Here is a 23,667-nt window from a genome sequence, read left to right on the forward strand (position 1 = left end):
TAAAAACATGCCCACTAATACTATTGATAATGGGGAGTAATGATCTTTTCTTCTCCCTTTGCCACGATTCATAACCTTTGAGGATTGTACCAAATCTGGCAAGAGACAGATTTGCTTCTCAAACCCATGAAAACTGTGGATTTGTCCTCAAATAGTAATTGTCAGATTTACTGTCATGTTGAAGTTCTTCGTCTGGACAATGAAAGATCTAGAACTTGAAAACGGAGAAGACTTGGACGGAAAAAATGAGACAACTTGAACGGAAAAGAGAAAAAGACTTGAGCTATGATGAGAGAACCACCCTATAATCTACGAAGATGAGAGTGAAAGTATTTGGAGAGGCTAAAAGAAGGGTAGAAAAAACCCATTAAAGACATCGTAACCCGTCTTTCTCTTTTACTTTAGTTTTCTATTTTATTACATCGAATAAATATGAATTGGTTTAAAGATCCAAATAGAAATATATATTTAATAGAAATAAGACGCGAGAAAATAAGACGTCAATATTAAAACCAAATATAATCTAAATATCATAGAAAATATTCAAGGTAGAAAAACAATAAAGGACAATTCGCATCAAGGATTTTAGTCACTAAAATTTTCACACCTAAAATAATTTTTTTTTGAGGTAATAATCTTCATAGAAAATGTAGCCCTCAAAATGCCAGTTGAATCGAGTCACGAAATCATGATCAAGTTCGGCTTGTTTATAAATTGAATCGAACACAGTCGAGCTTTTATCGAACCGAACAGCTTGGGTCATTTACAGCCGTACATGTACATCCCTTTCCTCCACCGCTAGTTTATAAGTATATTCATGAATCGTATTGGTCAAAATCCACCGCTACTAGTTTATAGACATGTTCATAAATCGGATTGGCCAGACTTTGTGTAAAGCTCGCAGACATGCACAAAAAACACTCAGCCCCCAAACCACTATCAATTTAACTGGGCTCAGGCTAAACCGAACATGAGCTTGGAAATCAAATCAAATTTAATACGTATGTATTATAATTAATATTAATAGATCGGACTGGACCGGATGTGTTGATCCATTCTGTACTTTTATATATCTAGCGCCGAAAACAAAAATAATAGGGTTTTGACAAACCTGAACCAGGTTTAAACTTATTTTTCCATAATAAAGCCCGATACATCAGATACGGATATAGACAGGTTGCCAAGCCCGTGAACAAATCTACTGGTTTATAGCATAAATAAACATTACAAACATTAACCATTTCAATTCTTGAAGATGAAGCATCTCTGATCTTCACATATAGTATGATCTACAAAAATCATTTAGCTCAAACAACTTCAACACATTCATAATAACCATTTTCAGTCTAGTAATCATTATCTTCATTTTCAAAATGAAGTATGAAACAAATTTAATTAACAGTATAGTTTTACTCAAGTTTCTATACACAAATCCAAAGTTTTGATTCTCTTGAAAAGCAGTGGGAGTAGCACGGGGCTCAGACAGCGTACCTGTTGAAGAATGAGCCAGTGACTCATAGGCTATAGCTTGGTTAAAATGAATCCACTAGAGCCATCACGAAGGCGGGTCTTCATAGGGAAATTGTCACTGCATATGGACCCAAACCTAGGTGAAGGTCGAATCAGCGGACAAGTAGTGGTTAGGGATAGTACTGTTTTTCTATTTCTGTTCAAGCTGAAGTGAGAGAATTTAGTTTCTTTTCGTATAATTTGGAACGCCGAAGGGCTTCCAGAGCCTCAGTTTGCTTCCCGGAGCGTTTTAAACTTAATGCTTTGATCTTCTCTGCCTTGATCTGTTCTTCCAACTGAATTCTCTCCTGGATAACATTTTCACCCTTGGCAGGACTAACTTTTTCCGGCCCTTTTGATGCAGCAGTACTATCTTGAATACCAAGTGATTTCAGGGCAAAGAGAAGTTGAGGATCAAGAAAATCTTCAACTCCTACATCATCTTCTGGTCCTGCCGTACCGACAGAAGACTTGGTGGCGGAATCCATCTCCTCCAGCTGCATTTCGAGATTCTTGGCCAGTTCAAACTCGGCTTCTGCTTCCTCCATTCGGCCTTCTCTTCTCAGTTTTAGAGCTTGACGTTTGTGGCTAAGGGACTCTTGCTGTAACTTGAATCGATCACGCCCAGTTGATGGTTTCGCAGGAATATTTGATCTACTAGGCTCTTTTTCTGGAGAAGGAGCATTGGAAATAGATGGTGAAGCATTGTTAGTACTGGATTTGTTCTCAGAGATCCCTGATCCCGAACTCTTCTCCAGTAGCTTTGCCTGTCGAAGTTCTTCCCGAGCCTCCGACAATTTCCCTTCTCTCTTTAAAGCAAGAGCCTTCCTCTTCCGAGCCAAAATTTCTTGCTGAAGTGGGTTTTGGTTGTTTTGAGAAGCCAGTTTCTGAGAACTTGTTTTGTCAGTTTGTGGCTTCTCATTTGCATCAATGGATTCTCTGATTTGAAGATTTTCAGGTGAGCTTGACACAGGTTTAACTTGCATATGGGCTTCAGGCAGACGAGAAACGTCAAAACTAAAATTGGCTTTGTCGTGTTCTTCAGCTGGTATCTGTTGGTGATCATTCCGGCCATCACCTGTCAGCAAGTCCACTGCATTTTCAATCTGGAGTGGTGGAGTAATAGAATGGGAACCTTGCTTTTGCTCATCCAACTTAATTTCTTTTTCGGGTTCATCCAACTGCTCCATCTGTGCCTCTAATGCTTTCGCTGATGTAAGCACTTCATCTGCCTCGTTGGTTTTTCCTTGACGTCTCAGAGCAAGAGCCTTTCTTTTCAGGCCTAAGAGTTCCCTCTGAATTTCACCTTTACGCCTTGGCATCATCGATGGAATATCCGATGAGTCAAGAGCAGCCGAGGGCACAGTCATCTGAACAGACTTATTATCGTTTTCCAAGGAAGCTTTCAATGTTTTACCGATAAGCTCATTCTTTTTATCTTCGAACATGACACTCTCGTCCTTATTCACATTAGATTTGACCTGAATTTCTGTCTGTGAGGAATTATCTATCTCTGCTATCTGGGTCTCTAATTCTTTCGCTGATTGAAGCACCTCGTCTGCCTCATCAATCTTCCCTTGTCGTCTGAGAGCAAGAGCCTTTCTTTTCAGGCCTAATAGTTCCCTCTGTAATTCACCCTTACTTTTTTTCGACGTCCTCAATGAGCTGCTGTATGTGGCATGAGTAACTGCAGGCTCAACAATTCCAATAGAATGATTGTCATCTTCCTTGGAAGATTTCGTTACAGAACTCGGTAATGCATCATCTTCTTTCCAACCCAAGTTACTAAGAAGAGAAAGGTATGCCGGGTCATGCAAATCCTCATCTGTCACATCAGCTTCCACTTCCCCAGTTGGAATATTTCCACGAATTGGTTGGTCAAATTCAAGTTCTGGTTCCACTGTATCAATAGTTACCAGGTTAGCCTTATCCTTTGAAGCATTGTCCATCTCTTCAAGCTGTTGTTCGAGAACTCGACCTTTCCTTAATTCTTCCTCTGCCTCATCCAATTTCCCTTCCCTCCTCAAAGCAAGAGCCTTCTTTTTCAAAGCCAGAAGTTCCTTCTGAATCATCAACCTATTCTTTGGTGCAAGTTTAGAATCTTTCTTTGGAAGAGACACCGAACTTTTCTGAATAATTGATGAATTTGTTGTTAAGTTGTTCACTTCACTGTCCAGACTCCCCATTTCCCTTTCAAGTAACTTTGCCTTTTTAAGCAGCGCCATAGCCTCTGCAGCATGACCAGCCTTTTTTCGGTTAACTGCTTCCCTTTTCAATGAATCAATTTCCCTAAGTAATGACTCCTTGTCAATTGGGACTGATAGCAACACATTGTTTTGTTGATCGTCAGATTCATCGGCCCAACCTAATGAATGCAGTGCAGCGGCCATTTCCGGGTCCATCAGATCCTCATCTGTGACTTCTAAGTTTCTATCATCACCGAGGTCACCAACTGTTCCCAACAGGTCAAAATCAGAACCATGCCCCAGTCCATGCCCAGCTATCAACTCATCTTGCTCATCATCATCATCCATACTACGGATTATTGCAGATAACTCATCATCAGAATCTTCAGCTCCACCCAAGAGTTCCTGTTCTTCGAGCTCTTTTTCCAAAATTTTAGCTTTCTTTAGTTCTTCCTTGGCTTCTGCAAGGTTTCCTGCACGTTTTAATGCAAGTGCCTTTCTTTTATGTGCAACGACCTGAGTCTTGTCAATGCCACTTGTCCCCACATATTTTTTAGGCTTTTGAGAGATGTCTCCGAGAAGAGAAGACAATTCACCCTCTATACTCGTACTAACTGGCTTTTTATCTTCATCATGGAGATCGGTATCAGTCCAACCCAAATCTTTGAGTTCAGAGAGCAAATCATCCTTCTCTTTACTTACTTGAGCAAGGGGTGCTCTTTTTCTGCCGGATTCTCGAGGATTATCTTCGTTCTGCATATCAGCCATGTTTCCAGAAAGCAAAACTTTCCTGCGGTTTTTTCTTATAGTTATCTCCAATGCATCAGCCTGTCGCTCGAGCTCTTTCCCTCTCTTAAAGGCTTTTAGAGCTTCCTCAGGCTTCCCCTCTCCTTTAAGAATTTTATACCTCTTCTTTTCATCTACAGCTTGCTGACGTAATTTCTCAGGATTGGCTGGTTCGATCTCATTTTGAACATGATTAAACTCCTCAATCGGATTTTTTTGTATTTCTTCTCCGCCATCCACCATTTCGTTAGCAGAAGATGTGCATGAAGCAGTCCTATTTGGCCTTTCGGTTCTAGAAACTAATTCAGAGTTGGATTTTTGTGCCCATGAAGATTTCTTCTCATCATTGCCTAGAATCTGGTTCAAAACTTGATCTTCATGTTTCGATGTAGATCTGGAACTTCCTGAACAGAAAAGGCTTGCATGTTTTAGATGTAAATTTCCATGCCATTTAGACGATATATCCAAGTATTAACACATTATATCTGTCACCTACTATAATCGACAGATTCATGGGCCATAGAAATCCTCTTTTGAACAAACGAAGTGATATATATCATTCAAACTATTCGTGAAGAGAGTTATGAGAGAAGACACTTAACGGCTGGAACAACTTCAGAGTAAGGTAAAGATGAAACAGTAAGCAATTATACCAAATATGAGATAGACAGTACCTCTGCCAGCTTTGTTCTTGTTTCCATAACGCAATTCAAACCGTGCAGCCTCTTCTAAGGTTTTACAAGGTTCACAAATACGCACAGGTGAATCACCTTGACCACGTAAAACCATTCTTTGCTGACAGCAGCTGTTGCAAAAGATACCCCCACATCTTCGGCAATGATGCTGAAATCCGTTCACAAACTATCAGTAACTTGCAAAGACTAGCCAGAGCTTTTTTATTTTTTGATGAAAAGTTGAATACTATTAGCACCAAACCAGTAAACAAAAATAACCAGTACAAAAACAGAGGTAACAAAACCTCAAAAAACGCAGCAAAACTATAACACCAACAAACAAACCCAGAAAAAACAAAACAGACAACCCCAACCTAACTCAACTCCCAATTACGGATCAGTATATTATATTCCTATTCTGATCTCTCTTCAGAACTTGATATTTAATGCAAAAATACACTTGGCGAAGAACTCTACTCGTATCGAAGGTCCCCTGCTGAAAAACCATTATAATCCTCTCCCTCCAAATCCAATAAACAGAAGCAGATAACACCAGTCTACGAATAACAGCATTCTACACATCAAACTATTAATTCTCCTTCAATTGAACATGTACTGGGAATTGGAAGGCATCTGACACTTTTAACATTAAAACTCTCCAAATGTTCTTAGTCACAGACATTGGAAAAACAGATGTTCAATAGATTCTTCACCAGCAGCACAAAGACCTCAATTAACATCCAACAGCTGATTCCATTTGGCAACATTTCAGTTACTCTGAAGGCTGAAGCCATTTCTAACACAACAATAACATCTAAATCCGTATACCACTAGAATTGATCAAGTCCAGGACATTATTAAACATTATTCATCCAGTTGCACAATTACTGAATATGCAAAATCAAAATCGGTTCCACTGGCGTTGAATATCCAAAAGAAAAACTTACAGAATATCCAAATCAGGATCAAGTCAATCGAAATATTCATAAGTAAAACAAGATCAAAAGAAGAAGCGAAAAGGCAAATTGCGAGCAATGAAGCAAATTAGAGATTCATTATTGATTGGGGGAAAAATAAAGTGGAAAAATGAAAACAAAACCTTGCGATTGATGAAGGTGAACTGAGAGGAACAGCCTTGACAATGGGAGGCATCAACCACCCAAGCACTTCCTCTCAGAGATGGCTTTGCTGGCAATCCAATCTTCTCCAACATTGCCACTCTCTATATCGATCAAATTTCTAAATCAAAAATGAAAATCAACCTCCGATTAAAGGGTTTTTCAAGCCTTTTATTGCAGGTAGACAGTTTTTCTTCCTGAACGAGAAGGGGAAACAAGGGAACTAGATTAGAAGGGATTCTCCATTTCCTTTGTGCTTTCCAAGTTGACGACGACGATGGCGAGGAGATGACGAAGCGACGTCGTTTGCATATGGTGGACATGGACCGGTGAGCACAGATTTATGGGCCTTTAATGACCAGAAAAGCCCACACAAATCGAGATATCTAGATCCATTAGTTAGAATCTTCACTTTTGACAGTCAATAAATATGAGGTTTATTTCTAGGGCTGTCAATTAGTTGGGGATTCTCCGTCCTCATTAGAGATCCGCTCTATTGGGGATGAAGAATTCCCGTTTAAGATCTCCATGGAACAGGAATGGTTTGTATGTTGTCCCCAACAGTCGGGAACGGGGCGGGGATGGTTATAAGTGTCCCATTCCCGTCCCCGTCCCCAAATGTCCTCAATGGGGATCCCAACGGATCACCGAATATAGAAAAAAAAAACTAAAAAATATATATATTAATTTATTTTGGACTTGTTTTTATTTTATGTTTTGAATCTTTATTTGTAATTGTTTAGTTAATTTTCTATGTCTAGTAGTTTATGATTTTGCTTCAAAAAAAAAGTAGTTTATGATTTTATATGCCCCTGGAATAATATTTTACGACTTAAAAAAAATATATACTACAAATTGATGTTTTACAAGAAAAAAATAAAAAAAATTAAAACTTAAACGGGGATGGGGATGGGGATGGGGATTTCCCGCAGCGCGGGATGGTAGCCAAATTTTCCTCATTTGTGATTTGAGAACGGGGACGAAGAATCCCCGATAGACCAGTGATCTAGGATGGTTAATATAATCCCCGTTCCGTCCCATTTACAACCCTATTTATTTCACAAATATCACTTAACTCAAATTTTTTTAATGAAATTATATAACTTCATATTTGATTTTAATAGCATTAATCCCACTAATTAATCCGATTAATTTATGTACAAAAACTTTTATTGAAATATTAATGTTGGAGGAAAAAATTTAATTATATACCGACTAAGCGACAACATATCGATAAAAAAATGTAACTTAAAAACAATTATGGCTTCAGATATATCACGTGGTCACTGAACTTACATGGTTGTTTCAAAATGGTCACTCAACTTCAATTTGTCTCAATAAAATCACTCAATTTTGAGGTTTGTCTCAATTAGGTCACTCCGTTGATTTTAGTGGTTAAAACGTATCGATATAATGATATGGGTGACTCGTCAACATGAGTTAACTCAAATCTCTGACCGAAACAAAATATGACAGCCACATAGGTATTTTTATGAAAAAACTAAATTTTAGTTTTTTTTTTCTATAAAAAATAATCGACATGTGATAGCCATGTAGCGCATATGTGGATATCATGTATCATTTCGATCAGAAATATGAGTTGTCTCGTATTAACGTATCACTTATGTCACTATTTCGGTGTTTTTTAATCACTGAAATTGTCATAGTGACCTAATTGAAACAAAGCTTAAGGTTGAATGATTTTATTGAGATAAATTAAAGTTGAGTGACCATTTTGAGATAACCATATAAGTTGAGTGACCAATGCTGCATTTATATTTCACATATAAATTTGTTCATAGATCAAGTTGGACTGAGCCCACTGAATTTTCATTTAAAACAATTGAGTCTAAGCCCAATCCAGACCATTATTAAGGGTTTGGGTTGGGCTAAGTTGGCTTAAAAACTAAATTTCAGGCCCAATATAAATATGCACACTTAAAAAATAATTTATATTGTTTAATAATAAAAATTAAATTTTATATTTAAAAATAAATATTTAATATATAAAAGTATAAATTTAATGATTAATATTAGTAGATCAGGCTGTCCTATTCCTAGCCCTAGAATATGCGGGTTTTGGCGGACCTAAATCAGGTTGGATATAATGTTAAGGGTTTTGACGGACCTGAATCAGGTTGGGTATAATGTTAATTTTTCATGTCCATTAGACGCGAGCCTCGACGAAGCAAGCACGTATCTAGACCCATGGTTAAGTCTATGGTATATGCATGCACATATGGATCCAATATTTATAAGGGTTGCTTGAAGGGAAAATTACATAGAAATTCATCTTTTAAAAACTATTTACAACTATATCAAGTCATAATTTTGGATTATGTTAAACTAGTAAAATCAATACTTTTAATATATTTTACGGATTAGAATTTATAAATTAAAAGTCTAGAATATATTTTCTAGAGTTTATGATTTATGAATTTGAGTTTAAATTTTTTAAATTATGGTGTAAAATCATAATATACAGAGAATAATGACATTTTAAGAATTAAGTTTGGTAATATGACTTAATTGTAATTATGTACTTAATTATGATATTCATGCATTTAGCCCTTGCTTGAATGCTCTCTCATGATTTATAACAGCTGAATTGATATTTTTTAGTATTTTTTGTAGAAAAATTTAAAATATTGTACACTACATTCTATGGAGTTTTCAATGTTCTTCGACGAGCAGCAGTGCGTGCTCAAACTCCCACCCGTCTACCCTCCTTTGGATCCGCATCTATATGCATGGTAATTACATACCTCTCGAATCAACTTTAAAAATGAGACATGTCTAACGTGATGATTAATCAGTATAGAATTAATTGTCTTTCAAATTGTCCGATGAATTTTAATATACAAATAGGGATAAGGTATAAAAATACCTCTAATATTGACAGCTAGAAGTAATTTTACCTCATAATGTTTAAAATGGTCCAATTTTACCCTTAACGTTGGTAAATTTGGTCAATTTGAGAAACAATTCATCAAACTGTCTTCTCAGTCACAAATTTTGTCATATATGCTTTACATGTGCATCATTTTATTACTCATTAGTAACAGATCACAAATGCGTGAATAGATGTGAAAAAAATTAAAACTAAAAAATTATACTGTGATTTTGTACGACTTGGACAGAAAAATTCAAATATTTCGTCAAATTTAAAAATATTAATATCTAATTCTCTTACTAAATCACAAAAAAAAAGTGAACTTTTTTTAGAACTAATCGATATGTAACTAGTGCAGATAAGTAGCAAAACATTTGTATTTTATAATGATATCTGAAATTGACCCAACTTACCAACGTTAGAGGTCAAATTGCTCTTGACTGCCAATATTATAGGTAAAATTGCAGCATTTTAGATGTTAAGAATAAAATTGCTCCTGACTATCAACATAACCAGTATTTTTACACTTTAATCCAAAAAATAACTTTATTAATATGATAAATCAAAATGTTAGAGACATATATGCATTTTATTACCACCTAGTTCATTAATGCTTACTGCTTCCAAAACAAATTGGAAACTAAAAAACAAGAAATCAGTTTCATAAAATCAAAGATGTTTTTGTTAGAAAATTGCAATGGTTATATCAAGAATGTTGGTCTAAACAAGTTTAAATTGCTAAGATTTAATTAATATTTCGTCTTAATATCCCAAATACAACAATTAATGCTCACACTTATCAAAGGAAGAAGACTTGCATATTTATTGAGTACCACATAGCCACATAGTTTTTACCACGTTTGACTACCGATCTTTTTTTTAGAGGAAAGTTCAAATAAAACCTCTGTGGTTTCACTAATTTTCAGATAAAGGACTGTGGTTTACTTTTTATCAAAACGAGGACTGGGGTTTCACACTTTTAATAATGCTATTAAAACTATCTTTAACGACCTGAAAATGAAAATTTTCAAGAATTAAAGTTGTTCAATGTCATATTTTCTATGAAACTACATTTTCGATTTTAGAAAATCATCTTTTTTGGAACTTTCTCTCTCTAAACATTAACTTTCTCTCTCTTTACCAAACATCATCTAAATAATCTCGAAAAAAAAAAGTTGAAGAATTAAAGTTGCTTAGAATATTAGTAGTTCTTAAAATATGTCATTTTTAAAGTTGTTAAGGGTGATTTTAATAGTATCAATCGAAAAATTCCTTATTTTGCTAAAGTTGAAAACCTTAGTCCTCGTTTTGACAAAAAGTAAATCACAGTCCTTTATCTGAAAATTCATGAAACCACAGGGGTTTTATTTGAACTTTACCTTTTTTTTATTCAGAGCATCTCCAACAGACTCTTAAATTAGCTCTTTAAGATAAAATTTGAGGAGGGAGAATAAAAAATCAGCTCCAACAGTCTCTTAGTGGCTCCTCAAATCACTAAGAGCCTCTTCATCCTCTCTATTAATAGAGAGTCTCTCTCCACCTCTTAGTGCCTCCTAACTTTATTTTATAATAATAATTTATTATTGATGAGTCTCTCTCCTCACACTATTGATAATGTAACAATAAATAATAATCTTAATAATAAAATAATAAATAATGAGTGAATATAAGGAGCATTGTTGGAGATGATATATCTTAACCACTCTTAAATCACTAAGAGTCAATTTTTTATATTATTTTTAGAGAGTTCACTAAGAGTCTCTTGGAGATACTCTCACATATTAGAAATTATTTTCTGAAAAAAAAAATAATTACAAATAGATATATACTGTAGTTTCATAGATTTGTAGATGGATACATGTGTTATATTTCGTTACAAATACAATTTTATGGTTTGTAAAAATTTTATTTTTTATTTACCTTTGTAAAATTTGGCCGATAACAAGCTCAAAATGAAAATTTTCAAGAATTAAAATTGTTTAGTATCATATTTACTGTGGAACCACATTTTTTATTTTTAAAAATCATCATTTTTTGAGTTTTCTATCACTAAATATTAACGGTCTCTCATAAAAAAAACAACACCTAAATGACCTGAAACCTAAAAGATTGAAGAATTAAAGTTGTTTAAAATATTATTTAATTCTTGAAATTTTCATTTTGAGATCGTTATTGACTAAAAAAAAAAGGCGGCCCGGTCGCACTACGCGTCCCCGCTGAGCGAGGGTCCGATGAGGGGTCCCACCGACTAAATTTGGAAAAATAAAAATTATACTTTAAAATTTTCATTTTGAGATTGATATCGGGCAAATTAAACAAATAAAAGTTTTACCAACTCAAGTATGGATCTGCAAATTCTGTAAAACATAAGACATTTATTTAAAATTAATCTTACAAATTAAAGAACTACCTATGACTGTTATAAATAGGTAAGAATATTATCTCCTCTCGTTTTTATTATATCCGAACTCGGTTATATTAGTCAATATAATTATGATTGAATTATATATCATATTTATTTAGAATTGAAAGTGTTTTGTGTAAAAATACTTACAGTGAGAAATAATTTTATCTCTAACATTTAAAATAGTGCAATTTTACTCTTAAAATTGGAAGTCAAAAGTAATTTTGCCCCTAACGTTGGATCAATTTGAGAAATAATTCATCAAACTGCATTCTCGATCATGAATCTTGTTATCTACACTTCAAATGTATGTTATTTTATCACTAATTAGTAACAGACTAAAAAAAATATGATTAGACGTGAAAAAATTAATATATATATATTGTAATTTGTACGAGTTAGACAAAAACAATTAAAATATTTTGCCGGATTTAAAAATATTAATCTCCAATTCTATTATTAAATCACAAAAAATATTAATTTTTTTAGAACCTACGGATATGCAATTGGTGTAGAATAAGAAACAAAATATGTGTTTTATAATGCTATCTAAAATTGACGCAATTTGCCGGTATTAGGGATAAAATTGTTCTTGACTGTCAACGTTATGGTAAAATTACATTTTGCTGTAAAAATTCACATTATTCTTTAGGAAAATGATTTACTCCTTTCAAAAGCATAAAATTTTTCTTTAATTTCTTTGTATATTTTTCTGTTGGCTAATCTAAAAAACTTTGTTGATGTATTTTTTTTTATAAGTAAACACAGGTGGAAAAATTAGAAAAATATTTCTTTTCATTAATAGTTTCTTATAAACAAACGAGGCATAAATAGTACTTATTTGACATATTTGTTTGTACATATGTTTTTTTTCAATATAATGTTTGTACATATATGTTAGAAATAAAATAAAGATAAAATACTTTGGTTTATGAAACTCCATTAATTAGAGTATTATTGTACTTGGGGGTTCCCAACTTATTGTTAATTGTAATGAGCCCCGTAATATACGTGCTCTATGCCGCACAGGTCGCCCGCCGCAGTCGCCGGTAACTTGGCTCGCTGGTCGGTTCGAATATTCTTCAGAACCATCTTTCCATTTTCTTATTCACCTTCTACATACGCATAAGATTCTTAGTTTTTTTCTTCTTTTTTTTTTTCTCATTATCTGCCGTTAATTAATGAGGTTGTTTAGACATCTATTAGAGACCTGGCAATTTTGTGTTCGAGTCGTGTCATTTTCGGGTTCGTGCTGAAAAGAGTAAATCCAAACCCAACCTAATCCAAACTTTTTTGTGTCACAATCGTGTTAACCTATTCGGATTAGTGTCGATTTTATGTCGTGTTTATGAGTTAACTGTAATTTTGTTATGCATATATATATTAATGATAACTTTTAAAAATATAATAAGATATATGTCATTTTTATATTAGTATGTTAACATTAACCATCGAAAAGTACGCTAATATCATATTAAGAGGTCATCTAATTTGTTTATAATAATTTAGGAGGTTGAAATTATATTTGCAAATAATAATTATAGTTTTATTATCTTTATTAATAAAATGACATGTAAAAATACGAGAGAATATAACAATAATTTTAAATATTCGTGTCGTTTTCGGGTTGACATATCAACCCTAACCCAACCCAAAAATTTGCGTGTCAGTTTCATGTCAACCCAAAAATGACATGTTATCTACTAAGATAAACCCAAACACTAAAATTGCGTGTCAATTTCGTATCGTGTAATCGGATCGTGTGTACTTTTGTCACCAGGTAACTTCTTTCTCAATGTCACTAATTTAAACGACTATAGTCGATTACTACTCAAGTAAACCGTAACTAAAATATAGTACTTTCATTGTATTTCTTTAAAATTATTGTCGCAAAATGTTTGGACATTTGCATTTTTTAACTTTTAATGGTCTTTTTTATTCGGTTGATGTTGCTAGTGCTGATAGTTGGTAGATATTAGCTGATTTTCTTTCTAGATAAGTACCAACAGTTGTTTCTCAATTTTAACTAAACATTTTTATATCTACTGTTTGGAGTAAAAACAACAAAAAAATGAGCTAAAAAAAGAACTAAACCGACACTAAGATTATCAGGCTGTAGATAGAAGCGAATCCAAGGGCATGGCCGATCCTGGGCATAGGCCGAGAGTGCAAGCGTCTAGAGCCCAGGGTTGAAAGAGGTTCAATTTCTTTTTTAAATATATATACCGTTTTTTTTTTTATTATAAATGTAGTTATAATATTCGACAACATTTTTTTAAAATAACTTTTATCTAAAGCAAATAATGAGAGAATCATTAATTAATATAACTATATATTAGAAGTCATTTACAAAACTTTGGCAAGTATCTAATTTTCTTAGATTCTAGATTACCAATTTTTGTCAAATGATTATGCTTTCTTGCATACTTTTTTCTACTGATAAAATTCTTGTTCTTAAGCTCAGATTGCTGCAGATGAACAACAAAATCTTGGACTGCTTTCCTTCCTGGAAACTTGGAGTTTTGAGCCAAGTGCTTCAAGGCTTCCGGTGAGAGTTTCTCGCGATTCAACGCACAGCATAATCTGATCGTTTCGTCTTCACGTAATTCAGTATGGACCTGTGGACAAAAGAACGGTCAAATCTTGAAATCGAAAATGAAATACGATTAATTAGTTCGAAGTTGATCAGACCCTCTCCCAAAGGCGAAGGGACAAGGGATCAATGGATCGTACTTCGGAGAAATGAATAAAAAATATATATAATTAAGGGATAAGGTACCATAATATGCCTATAGTTTTTGATGAAGTATCAATTTAGGCTTCACGTACAAAAAAACACTAATATAGGCTTAAGGTTTAAAAAAGTATTAATTTAGGCATCGATAACGGAACGTGATACGTCATTTATATTACTTCGTTTTAACCGAGTAATATAAATGACGTATCACGTTCCGTTATCGAGACCTAAATTGGTATCTTTTTTAAACGTTAACCCTATATTGGTGATATTTTGTACGTGGAGCCTAAATTGCTATTTTCTAAAAAACCATAGGCCTGTTTTGTATCTTATCTCTATAATTAAAGATGAAACTTCTGTCGCTAAATGTAAAGTTTCCGTGGAAATTTCACTCTATTCAACGAATTTAACATCAGTGACGGGATTAGCAATATCCTTAGTAAAAAAAATGTAATTTTTAACATAAAAGAACTCAAATCTTGAATTCGAAAATGACATCCGAATAATCAGTTCGAAGTTGATCAGACCCTCTGCCATGAGCGGAACAATAGAGGGTCAATGGTTCCGACTCAAGGGAGGAAAGAAAATTTCTGATGGAAATTCTGTCACTTATATAGTCTGTCGTAAGAGTCTATTTTATAGTTTTTGCATTAGTGACAAACTTGGAAATATCCGTCACTGATGTTTCGTCTAAAAAATGCGTAATTTTTAACATATTTTCGTCTATTTGATATACTACTAATTTTATGCGAGCATCATATATACATATACCTGAAGATACAAGTCGATAGCTCGGTAGAGTTTGTCGTTGGATTCCCTTGCAAAGTCTGGAAGCACCGTCGCTAATGCTGTGAATTTCGATGGTCTAAGGCGACAATCTGCAGCGACTTCTATAAGGTATGAATCAATCAAGCTTCCAACTTTCTTCATCCGGTCGGGAAAAAACATCCGACATTCAATAATATACGTGTCTACAAGTCTCCGAACAAGATTCACATCATAAGCACAATACTTCCTTGACGGAATTAGCAATTGATCTATGGTTGCCTGATCCAGCTTCGAACCGATTAATCTCTCTAACTTTAATCTACAACATTTCGTTATTCCTTTCAATCTCGAAATAGTACGAAGAATTTCAAACAATCCCTTGCACGAGAGGCTGCTCCTATCGAGCAACGCGAGCAAATCGATCACAATCTCAACGATTTCGCGCCTCTCAGCCTGCACGGAAGCGCTGAGAAGCTGGGATTTGAGGTAGAAAATGAGTAACTTGAAAATGGTAGATTGGTCTAGTTTCTGAAATAGCATTGTCTTCACAAGTTTGTCGAAAAACCGAACATTAAAGAACACGAGATCTTCGAACCACCGAGGTGTCGAGGTGCTGATCCATTTATTACTCTTCCATTTGTTTAGTTTAATGAATCCTGCTGAAAAGCACTCCAAAACTTTCTGCAAGTAAAAAAAAAAAAAAAAACAATGGTTCGATTAATCAAACATTTTCTGAATTGTCCTCGTATTATTTTTTAAAGCAATATGATTTCACACTGAGACGAGAGAAATTTCAAAATATTCTCCGGTTTCAAAGATAAAATATTAATTAGACTATTAAAATGATTAATTTATTTTTAATATTTCTCTTCGTAAAACTCTATTTTATTTTATGTAAAAAATATTCTTTGTGTCACATTTTTTTTTTTTGCAGATGGGTACAAATTTTTTTTTCAAATTTAGCAGATACCGACCTCAGAATAAAACTTTCAAGAATTAAGTTATATTTTAAGCAACTTTAATTCTTCAATTTTTTAGATTTGAGGTCATTTAGGTTTATTTTTTATGAGAAAGAAAATTAAAAATCTAACAATGATGATTTTGAAAAATAAAAAATGTGGTACATGGTACTAAACAACTTTTTCTTGCAAATTTTCATTTTGAGGTTGTTAATCGACCAAATTTGGAAAAATGAAATTTTTTTACCAACTAGAGCTACTGATGAGAAAAAAAATGTGGAACCACAATGCATTTATTTGAAATTAACCCTTCAACAATTTGGTGTGATCGGAATTATACGCAGAAATAGTGAAATCGAACATTTAGATAGGCACAAAAACGAACTTGGACACAAAACGAATATGGTTTCTAAAACATAACCTTTATAAAAAAAAAAAAAAAGCTTTCAAATGAAAATGGACGAGGACACTGTTTCTAAAACATAATCTTCTTACAATAGCCTTCAAACAAAAATGGATACCGACACGGACTCGAAACGCATAAACACTATTAAAGAGGAGTGTTTGATGGAGAAGTAGAAAATGAAAGCAGAAGAAAAATGGATACCTTGTCTACTGTAAAAGTGTTTTGGGCATTGACTTGAGCTTGGAGCTTATTGCAGCAGCCATTTTCCATTGTCTGAATATCAGAAGTTGCTGAAACTACTGTAAAAGTGGCTTGACATGAGATATGAAGAGGATAGAAACTTCTACCTTTTTAAAAACTGCTGTTACTTGGTCAATATGCACAGATTCTCACTCTTCTTTATTTTATTTTATTTCAATTTTACTATTATAAATCATGACACCCGAGGAAAATTAAGAGACCAAGAGAAAAAAGATGCAAGAAAAAAAAAACATTGTGTTTTTTTAATAAACTATGGGATGAGACATATGAAATTTATTGGGTTTTTTATTTAAATATAATTAAATATTTATTTTACTTATATCATTTTTGTTACTTTTTCAATAGAGTTTTGTTGATTTAGTTTAGATCATAAAGTTGAAGAATTTTTATATGAAAATATGAAGTTTAAAGGTGATAATCTTAGTAGCATTATAATTATAATTTTATAAATTTTATATATAATTCATCATTATTTATATATAATTTAAATTATAATTATTTATATATAATTTAAAATTTAGTATTATTTATATATAATTCATCATTATTTATTATAATTATAATTACTTATATATAATATATATAATTTTTATTATATTTTTTATACATAATATATCATTTATCATTATATATATACTATCATTTATCATTATTTATTGTAATTATAATTATTTATATATAAAATATATCATTATATATATAATTTATTATAATTATTTTGTGCAATTCAGTTCAGTTCACTTCAGTTGAGTAACATTCAGTTCAGTTCAGTTTCAGTTAATTTAATTTAGTTTAATTTCAGTCAAAAAAACAGGGTCTTAGTTCTTTTCATATTTTGTTGGTTGTTTGTGATTGTGTTAGTAACAATGTAATATTTTAGACATAATTGATGTTTTGAAAATCCAATATAACAAATCAAATAACAATACACACCAATAATGATGAATATAAATAATACTAAATTATAAATTATAATAAATAATAATAAATTATATATAAATAGTTATAATTATAATAAATAATGATGAATTGTATATAAATAATATTAATTATAAATTATATATAAATAATTATAATTATAATAATGATAATTACTGAAACTAAATTAACTGAACTGAATGCTGCTGATCTGAACTGAACTTACTTATTTCTGAATTTAAGTCAAAAAGAACAAGGCCTAAGTCTATCACATATAAAAAATGTTTAAAATGTTTAGTTTGTTATTTTTGTGAAAGCATTTACTATTTTATTAATACAATTACAAACAACCTTTCAAAATATACAAAACAACTTTAATTTATTGACAAACTTGTTTGAAATATCTTCTGTGACACTCAAATAATGGTGAAATTATATGACAAAACTACACTTTTCTACAAAAACAAAATCTTATTCTTAATATCTAATTACCATTTGTCATTTAATGTAAAATAGAAAAGAGAATCAAGACAATTATTGTGATTGAGAAGAAAATGTACAAAGAGGAAATAGATGAGAAAGAAATAGGCCATGTTTGGTAAAGAGCGTTTTGGGATAAAAATAGCGGTTTTGACCAATTTTAGAGGTTTGACCACTGAAACTGCTGATTGGAGTGTTTGGTGGAAAGATGTTTGGGGTAGAGTTTTGGGATGAAAACGCTAATTTAGAAAAAGCTCTTAAAATGAGCTTTTTCAATTAGCGTTTTGGAATATTAAAATTAATGGACTTCTTTAACCCTAATAGATAGACTCCCTCTTCTCCTGCGCCAAAATTAATGCCCTTATTCATCTTTTTGCACAAACCGCTATTATCAATTAGCTAATTTTTACCAAACAGATCTACACAAACAGTTATTCAAATCAGTTAGTCAAATCAGTTAATGTAAACCGTTAACAGCTAATTCCCAAACAGGACCATGGTAGAAGACTAGAAGCACAAAATCCCATAATGTTTCCACTATATATGACTTTCCTAATTAAAATCATATAATGTGATAATTTTGCTTGACCTAATCCCATTTACCCATTGCCTTTTCCGTCACTTATGCCGCCAATTTTTTTGGAGGGCTTTTTAGTAGAATGGACTTTTCAAATTATCCCGCCCGGGTATCCGCCGTGCCATTGGGTCGGGTTAGAACAAGAAATAGAAGAAATTACATAGAAAAATAAATTTGAATTTTATTTTACATTTAACTAATGGGCTGTGTGCTAGTTGGAAGGCCAATTCTCTTTCCATGGCTGGCCGTCTAACCTTAATTCAGTCTGTCAACTGCGCGGCTCCCAATCATATCATGCAAGCCTGTAAATTACCTGAGCCGGTTCTCAATGAGCTGGACAAAATCAACCGTCGTTTCCTTTGGGGAGAGTCGAGAGAGGGAAGGAAGATTCACCTTGTCCCTTGGAAGGAGATCTGCCAGCCTAAAAGCAGGGGGGTCTTGGCATTAGACAAGCTAAGGACAACAACAAAGTTTTATTAATGAAGCTCCTCTGGAGAATGTGGCAAAATCCTTAATCTCTTTGGGTTCGTCTGCTATGTGGCAAGTATCGAAAGGGCAAAATCTTTTGGGGGCCCTAAGGAGAGAGTTGTCAATTGTTCTTTCCTTTGGAAAGGGCTCAGTGCTGTGTTTGCTGAATTCTGCTCGGGGGTTGGCCTGGAGGTGGGTAATGGTAAGTCCATTAGCTTCTGGTATGACACCTGGATTGGGGATAAACCGCTTATAGATATTTGTAGCTCCCTCCCGCCTAGCAATAGCCGCAATTGGAGGATTGCTGATGTGGTGGACTCTGATGGGGACTGGATTTGGTCTAAGTTTGATACCTTCTTGAGCCTGGATACTCTCCTCAGAATTAGGGGAGTTAAAATTAGTAATCTTAAGGAGGACAAGGATAGGCATTGCTGGGCCCTGACTAACAATGGAGCTTACTCTTGCAAATCTGCCTTTGAAGCCTTTACGCTTGACAGATCCGACCCTCTCTCGGATACTTGGAAATCCATTTGGGCTCTGAAAATCCCTTACCGAATGAGGAGCTTCCTGTGGCTGGGAGTTAAGAACAGGTTGCTTACTAATTCGGAGAGACATAGACGGCATTTGGCGGATTCAAGTGCTTGCAGTAGATGCAGAGGCTATGTTGAAACCTTGTGCCATACCCTTAGGGATTGCTCTAGAAGTAAGGAGGTTTGGAAGAAAGTTCTCCCGCACCACATTCTCCCCTCCTTCTTTGCCAACTCTGAGAATGACTGGTTCTCTAATGGGGTTAATGGGAAGTTACTAGCCAACATGGAGAATGGTGACATTTTCTTTGCCATTATTTGCCACCATCTCTGGAAATGGAGGAACGAGGAGATCTTTGGTGAGAAGACTGTTTTTATTCAGAACCTTCCTGAGTTCTTCTCAAATAAGCTCCTTACTATTACTGAGAGCTTCAAAGGGGACCCCCTTGCCAGGTCCACCCAGAAGAAGGAGGTTCACCTCATTGGTTGGAGCAGACCGAAGGATGGGGTGGTTAAGCTAAATACGGATGGCTTCTGCCTCAACAATGGAAAAGTCGCGGCTGGAGGTGTTCTCAGAGACGCGGGGGGTGCCTGGTTGTCGGGATTCACCCATAACCTGGGATTGGGCTCGTTTTTTTCTGCGGAGCTGTGGGGTATTCTTTCTAGTGTCAAGCTTGCCAGAAATCTAGGTATTAGGAGGCTTTCTGTGGAGTCTGATAATAAGGAGGTCATTAGTATGATCGCTAATATTCATGTTATTTGTCTTAATAGCCAGAACCTTATCAAATCTATTAGAAGGCTTGGCTCCTCCTTTGAGTTCTTAGAGTTCAGCCACATCTTCAGGGAGCAAAACCGGATCGCGGATCGCTTGGCGGCGGCTGGGCATGAGGGGATGTTAGGTGTTACCACCCTTTCTGATCCTCCTATCTTTCTTTCTTCTCTCCTGTTAGAGGATAGGGTTGGGGTTAGTTTTTTGTTTTCGTGTTGTCTTTCTTTTCCTGTTTCTACCAAAAAAAAACTAATTAATATATTTATATATTGGCTTAATACTTCTCTAGCCCCCTTAACTTGTTCAAATTGGTCATTTTACCCCTTCAACTCATCGAATGTCCTATTTACTCCTTTAACTCCATAAAAATAGTATTTCTTACCCCCTTAACTTGTCCAAATTTATCATTTTACCCCTACTCAACTAATCGAATATCCTATTTATCCCCTTAACTCCATAAAAGTGGTATTTCTCACCACTTATGATCTTATTTACCCTCTTAACTCCATAAAAATGGTATTTCTTATCCCTTTATAGTAGTCAAAAAAGTTGAAAAGAGAAAGAACGAATAAAAAATACAAATAACAAGAACATTAATATAGACAAGTTAAATACATTATATGTAGGGATAATGTACCAAAATAGGCCTATAATTTTTAGGAAAGTATCGATTTAAGTTCTACTTACAAAATAACATAAATATAGGTTTAACGTTTAAAAAAAGTTATCAATTTAGGTTTCAATAACGGATTGTAAGGGGTGTAAAATACCACTTTTATGGAGTTAATAGGGTAAATAGAACATTCTATAAGTTGGGGGGATAAATGGACAAGTTGAGGAGGTGAGAAATACCACTTTTATGGAGTTAAGAGGGTAAATAGGACATTCGATGAGTTGAGGGGATAAAATGACCAATTTGAACAAATTAAGGGGGCTGGGGAATCATTAGGCCTTATATATTTGTATCTTATCCTTTCATGGTTTTACTTTATAAATATATCAAAATCTTATATTTTTATTTCTAGTTTTGTAAAATTCAGTTACTTTATAAATATATCAAAATTCATATATTTTTATCTATATTTTTTCTGTTAAGTTACATATATATTTTTAAATAAGTTTATATGAATTGAGTTTGAGATTTGATTTTTGTTACCTAAATTAATTGCGGAATGAGTTGAATTTGAGCTAAACATTTTTATATAAAAGCCTGTTGGAGCCGGTTTATAAATAGATATATTTGAAATCCAATAACATGTTTTATTCTAACTATACTTTTTTTTAAGGGATTCGAACTGTAATTGTTAGTGGTTATGTTTGTTGTGGTTAATAATAACAATTTTTTAAAAATCAGATAGGAAGACGATCAAATTAACAATTGGGTTAGGATTAACAAATTCAACCGGTCGACTCGATTGATTGGTTCGATGACACCGTAAATAATATATATATAAATTAATAAATATACATATTTTTCAATTTTTTAATTTATATGTATTAAATTTTTGGGAGGCGAGATAATTGAAATTAATGTTTAACAAAACTGTAAATAAATTTTAAAATTTGAATTTCCTTGTAAATCTCCAAGAAATAATTAGTCTATCTCTGGGAACCAATAAGTTTTAGTTAAAGTCTAAAAAAATTATGGTTCTTGATTTTTTTTTTATTAATTTTAGGAATTGGTCCATTAAGGCCCTGTTTGTTTGGGGGTAAATATTCTGCAGGAAAATATTTTTTCAATTTTCCAATATTTGTTTGGGTAGGAAAATAAGTCAAAGGAAAATAAGTGGCAAGTCAATGGAAAATGAAGGAAGAAATAAGGGAAAATGTTTAACCCTTTCCAAAAGGGTAAAACATTTTCCCCAAAACATACTTGTTTAGATAAAAATGGAGAAAACGTTAAAAAATGTAAAAATACAAAAATATGAAACACGAAAAAACATGAATAACGTGAAAACGTTACAAAACACGAGAATATGAAAAAAAAACCCGCAAAAACATGAAAAGGTGAACAAACGTGAAAAACACAAAAACGCAAAAAAAAAAGCAAACACTTGAAAAGCACAAAATATGAACAACGTGAAAAAGTGAGAAAACGTGAATTATACAAAAACGTGAAAAATACAAAAAAACACGAAAACGTGAAAAAAATACGAAAAACACAAAAACACGAAAAATGCTAAAACACAAAAACGTGACAATAAGTGAAAACGTGATAAACATGAAAAGACGAAAAATGCACAACGTGAAAAACACGCAAAAACATGAAAAGGTGAACAAACGTGAAAAACACAAAAACGCAAAAAAAAAAAGCAAACACTTGAAAAGCACAAAATATGAACAACGTGAAAAAGTGAGAAAACGTGAATTATACAAAAACGTGAAAAATACAAAAAAACACGAAAACGTGAAAAAAATACGAAAAACACAAAAACACGAAAAATGCTAAAACACAAAAACGTGACAATAAGTGAAAACGTGATAAACATGAAAAGACGAAAAATGCAAACAAAACACGAAAACGTAAAAAACATAAAAACATGAAAAATACGAAAACATGAAAACGTGAATAACACGAAAAAGTAACAAAGTGAGAAAAATAAAAAAACGCGAAAAAAAAGAAAACGTGAAAAAGGAAAAACCGAAAAACTAAACGTGAAAACATGAAAAAATGAAGAAAAAATGCAAAAAAACACAATAATGTTAATAACACGAGAAAACGTACAAAAAATGTCAAAAATGCGAAAAAACATTTTTCGTTTTTTTAACATTAATTTTTTTCACATTTTCATGTGTTTCCACTTTTTTCCATGTTTTTAATTTTGTTTAACTTTTCGTGTTTTTAACAAATTTTTATGTTTTTTTTTGTGTTTTTTCACGTTTTTAGTGGTTGAAAAATATTTTCCAGTGTTGTAGCCAAACACCGAAAAATATTTTCCAGTGTTGTTGCCAAACACAGAAAAATATTTTATTTTCCTACGCAATATTTTCCCTGCATAAAATTTTCCAAAGCACAATATTTTCCCTTAAACAAACGGAGCCTAAGTTTTAGATATTTTAGATATTTTTAGGAACCAGTAAGTTTTACTCCCGCAATTCCTTTTTATAAGTCATTCTAGCAATTGAATTTTTTTTTTTTTTCAAAATACAAGACTTTCTAGTCCAATCATTAATTTTTTTTTTATCTTGATATATGTGTTTTTCAAAATCAATTTCAGTTGGTACAC

General features: G+C 33.2%; 2 protein-coding genes across 2 annotated transcripts; both read right to left on the bottom strand.

Annotated features, from left to right (window-relative positions):
* Positions 1–1,189: 1,189 nt before the first annotated feature.
* LOC136232315 (uncharacterized) lies at positions 1,190–6,531 on the bottom strand. The gene is made up of 3 exons (XM_066021390.1): positions 6,255–6,531; positions 5,156–5,324; positions 1,190–4,885 (listed from the first exon to the last, which is right to left on the bottom strand). The coding sequence occupies exons 1-3, from the start codon at positions 6,366–6,368 to the stop codon at positions 1,671–1,673; spliced, it is 3,498 nt and encodes a 1,165-aa protein (XP_065877462.1). The 5' UTR covers positions 6,369–6,531; the 3' UTR covers positions 1,190–1,670.
* A 7,381-nt stretch (positions 6,532–13,912) lies between these two features.
* LOC136233776 (BTB/POZ domain-containing protein At3g22104-like) lies at positions 13,913–16,710 on the bottom strand. Its single transcript, XM_066023468.1, has 3 exons — positions 16,642–16,710; positions 15,079–15,756; positions 13,913–14,188 (listed from the first exon to the last, which is right to left on the bottom strand). Exons 1-3 carry the CDS (start codon positions 16,708–16,710, stop codon positions 13,913–13,915), a joined length of 1,023 nt encoding a protein of 340 aa, XP_065879540.1.
* Positions 16,711–23,667: the final 6,957 nt, after the last annotated feature.

The sequence above is a fragment of the Euphorbia lathyris genome, chromosome 6 (genome assembly GCF_963576675.1).
Source record: "Euphorbia lathyris chromosome 6, ddEupLath1.1, whole genome shotgun sequence".
Lineage (NCBI taxonomy): Eukaryota > Viridiplantae > Streptophyta > Magnoliopsida > Malpighiales > Euphorbiaceae > Euphorbia > Euphorbia lathyris.

Bases quoted from the DNA above. Each gene is read 5' to 3' on its own strand.
- LOC136232315 (XM_066021390.1), bottom strand. From the start codon at position 6,368: ATGTTGGAGAAGATTGGATTGCCAGCAAAGCCATCTCTGAGAGGAAGT. The intron at 5,325-6,254 runs GTTTTGTTTTCA...AACGGATTTCAG, and splicing joins TCACCTTCATCAATCGCAAG to CATCATTGCCGAAGATGTGG. The intron at 4,886-5,155 runs GTACTGTCTATC...TTTTCTGTTCAG, and splicing joins CAAGAACAAAGCTGGCAGAG to GAAGTTCCAGATCTACATCG.
- LOC136233776 (XM_066023468.1), bottom strand. From the start codon at position 16,710: ATGGAAAATGGCTGCTGCAATAAGCTCCAAGCTCAAGTCAATGCCCAA. The intron at 15,757-16,641 runs GTATCCATTTTT...TTTTACTTGCAG, and splicing joins ACACTTTTACAGTAGACAAG to AAAGTTTTGGAGTGCTTTTC. The intron at 14,189-15,078 runs GTATATGTATAT...TTTTGTCCACAG, and splicing joins CTATCGACTTGTATCTTCAG to GTCCATACTGAATTACGTGA.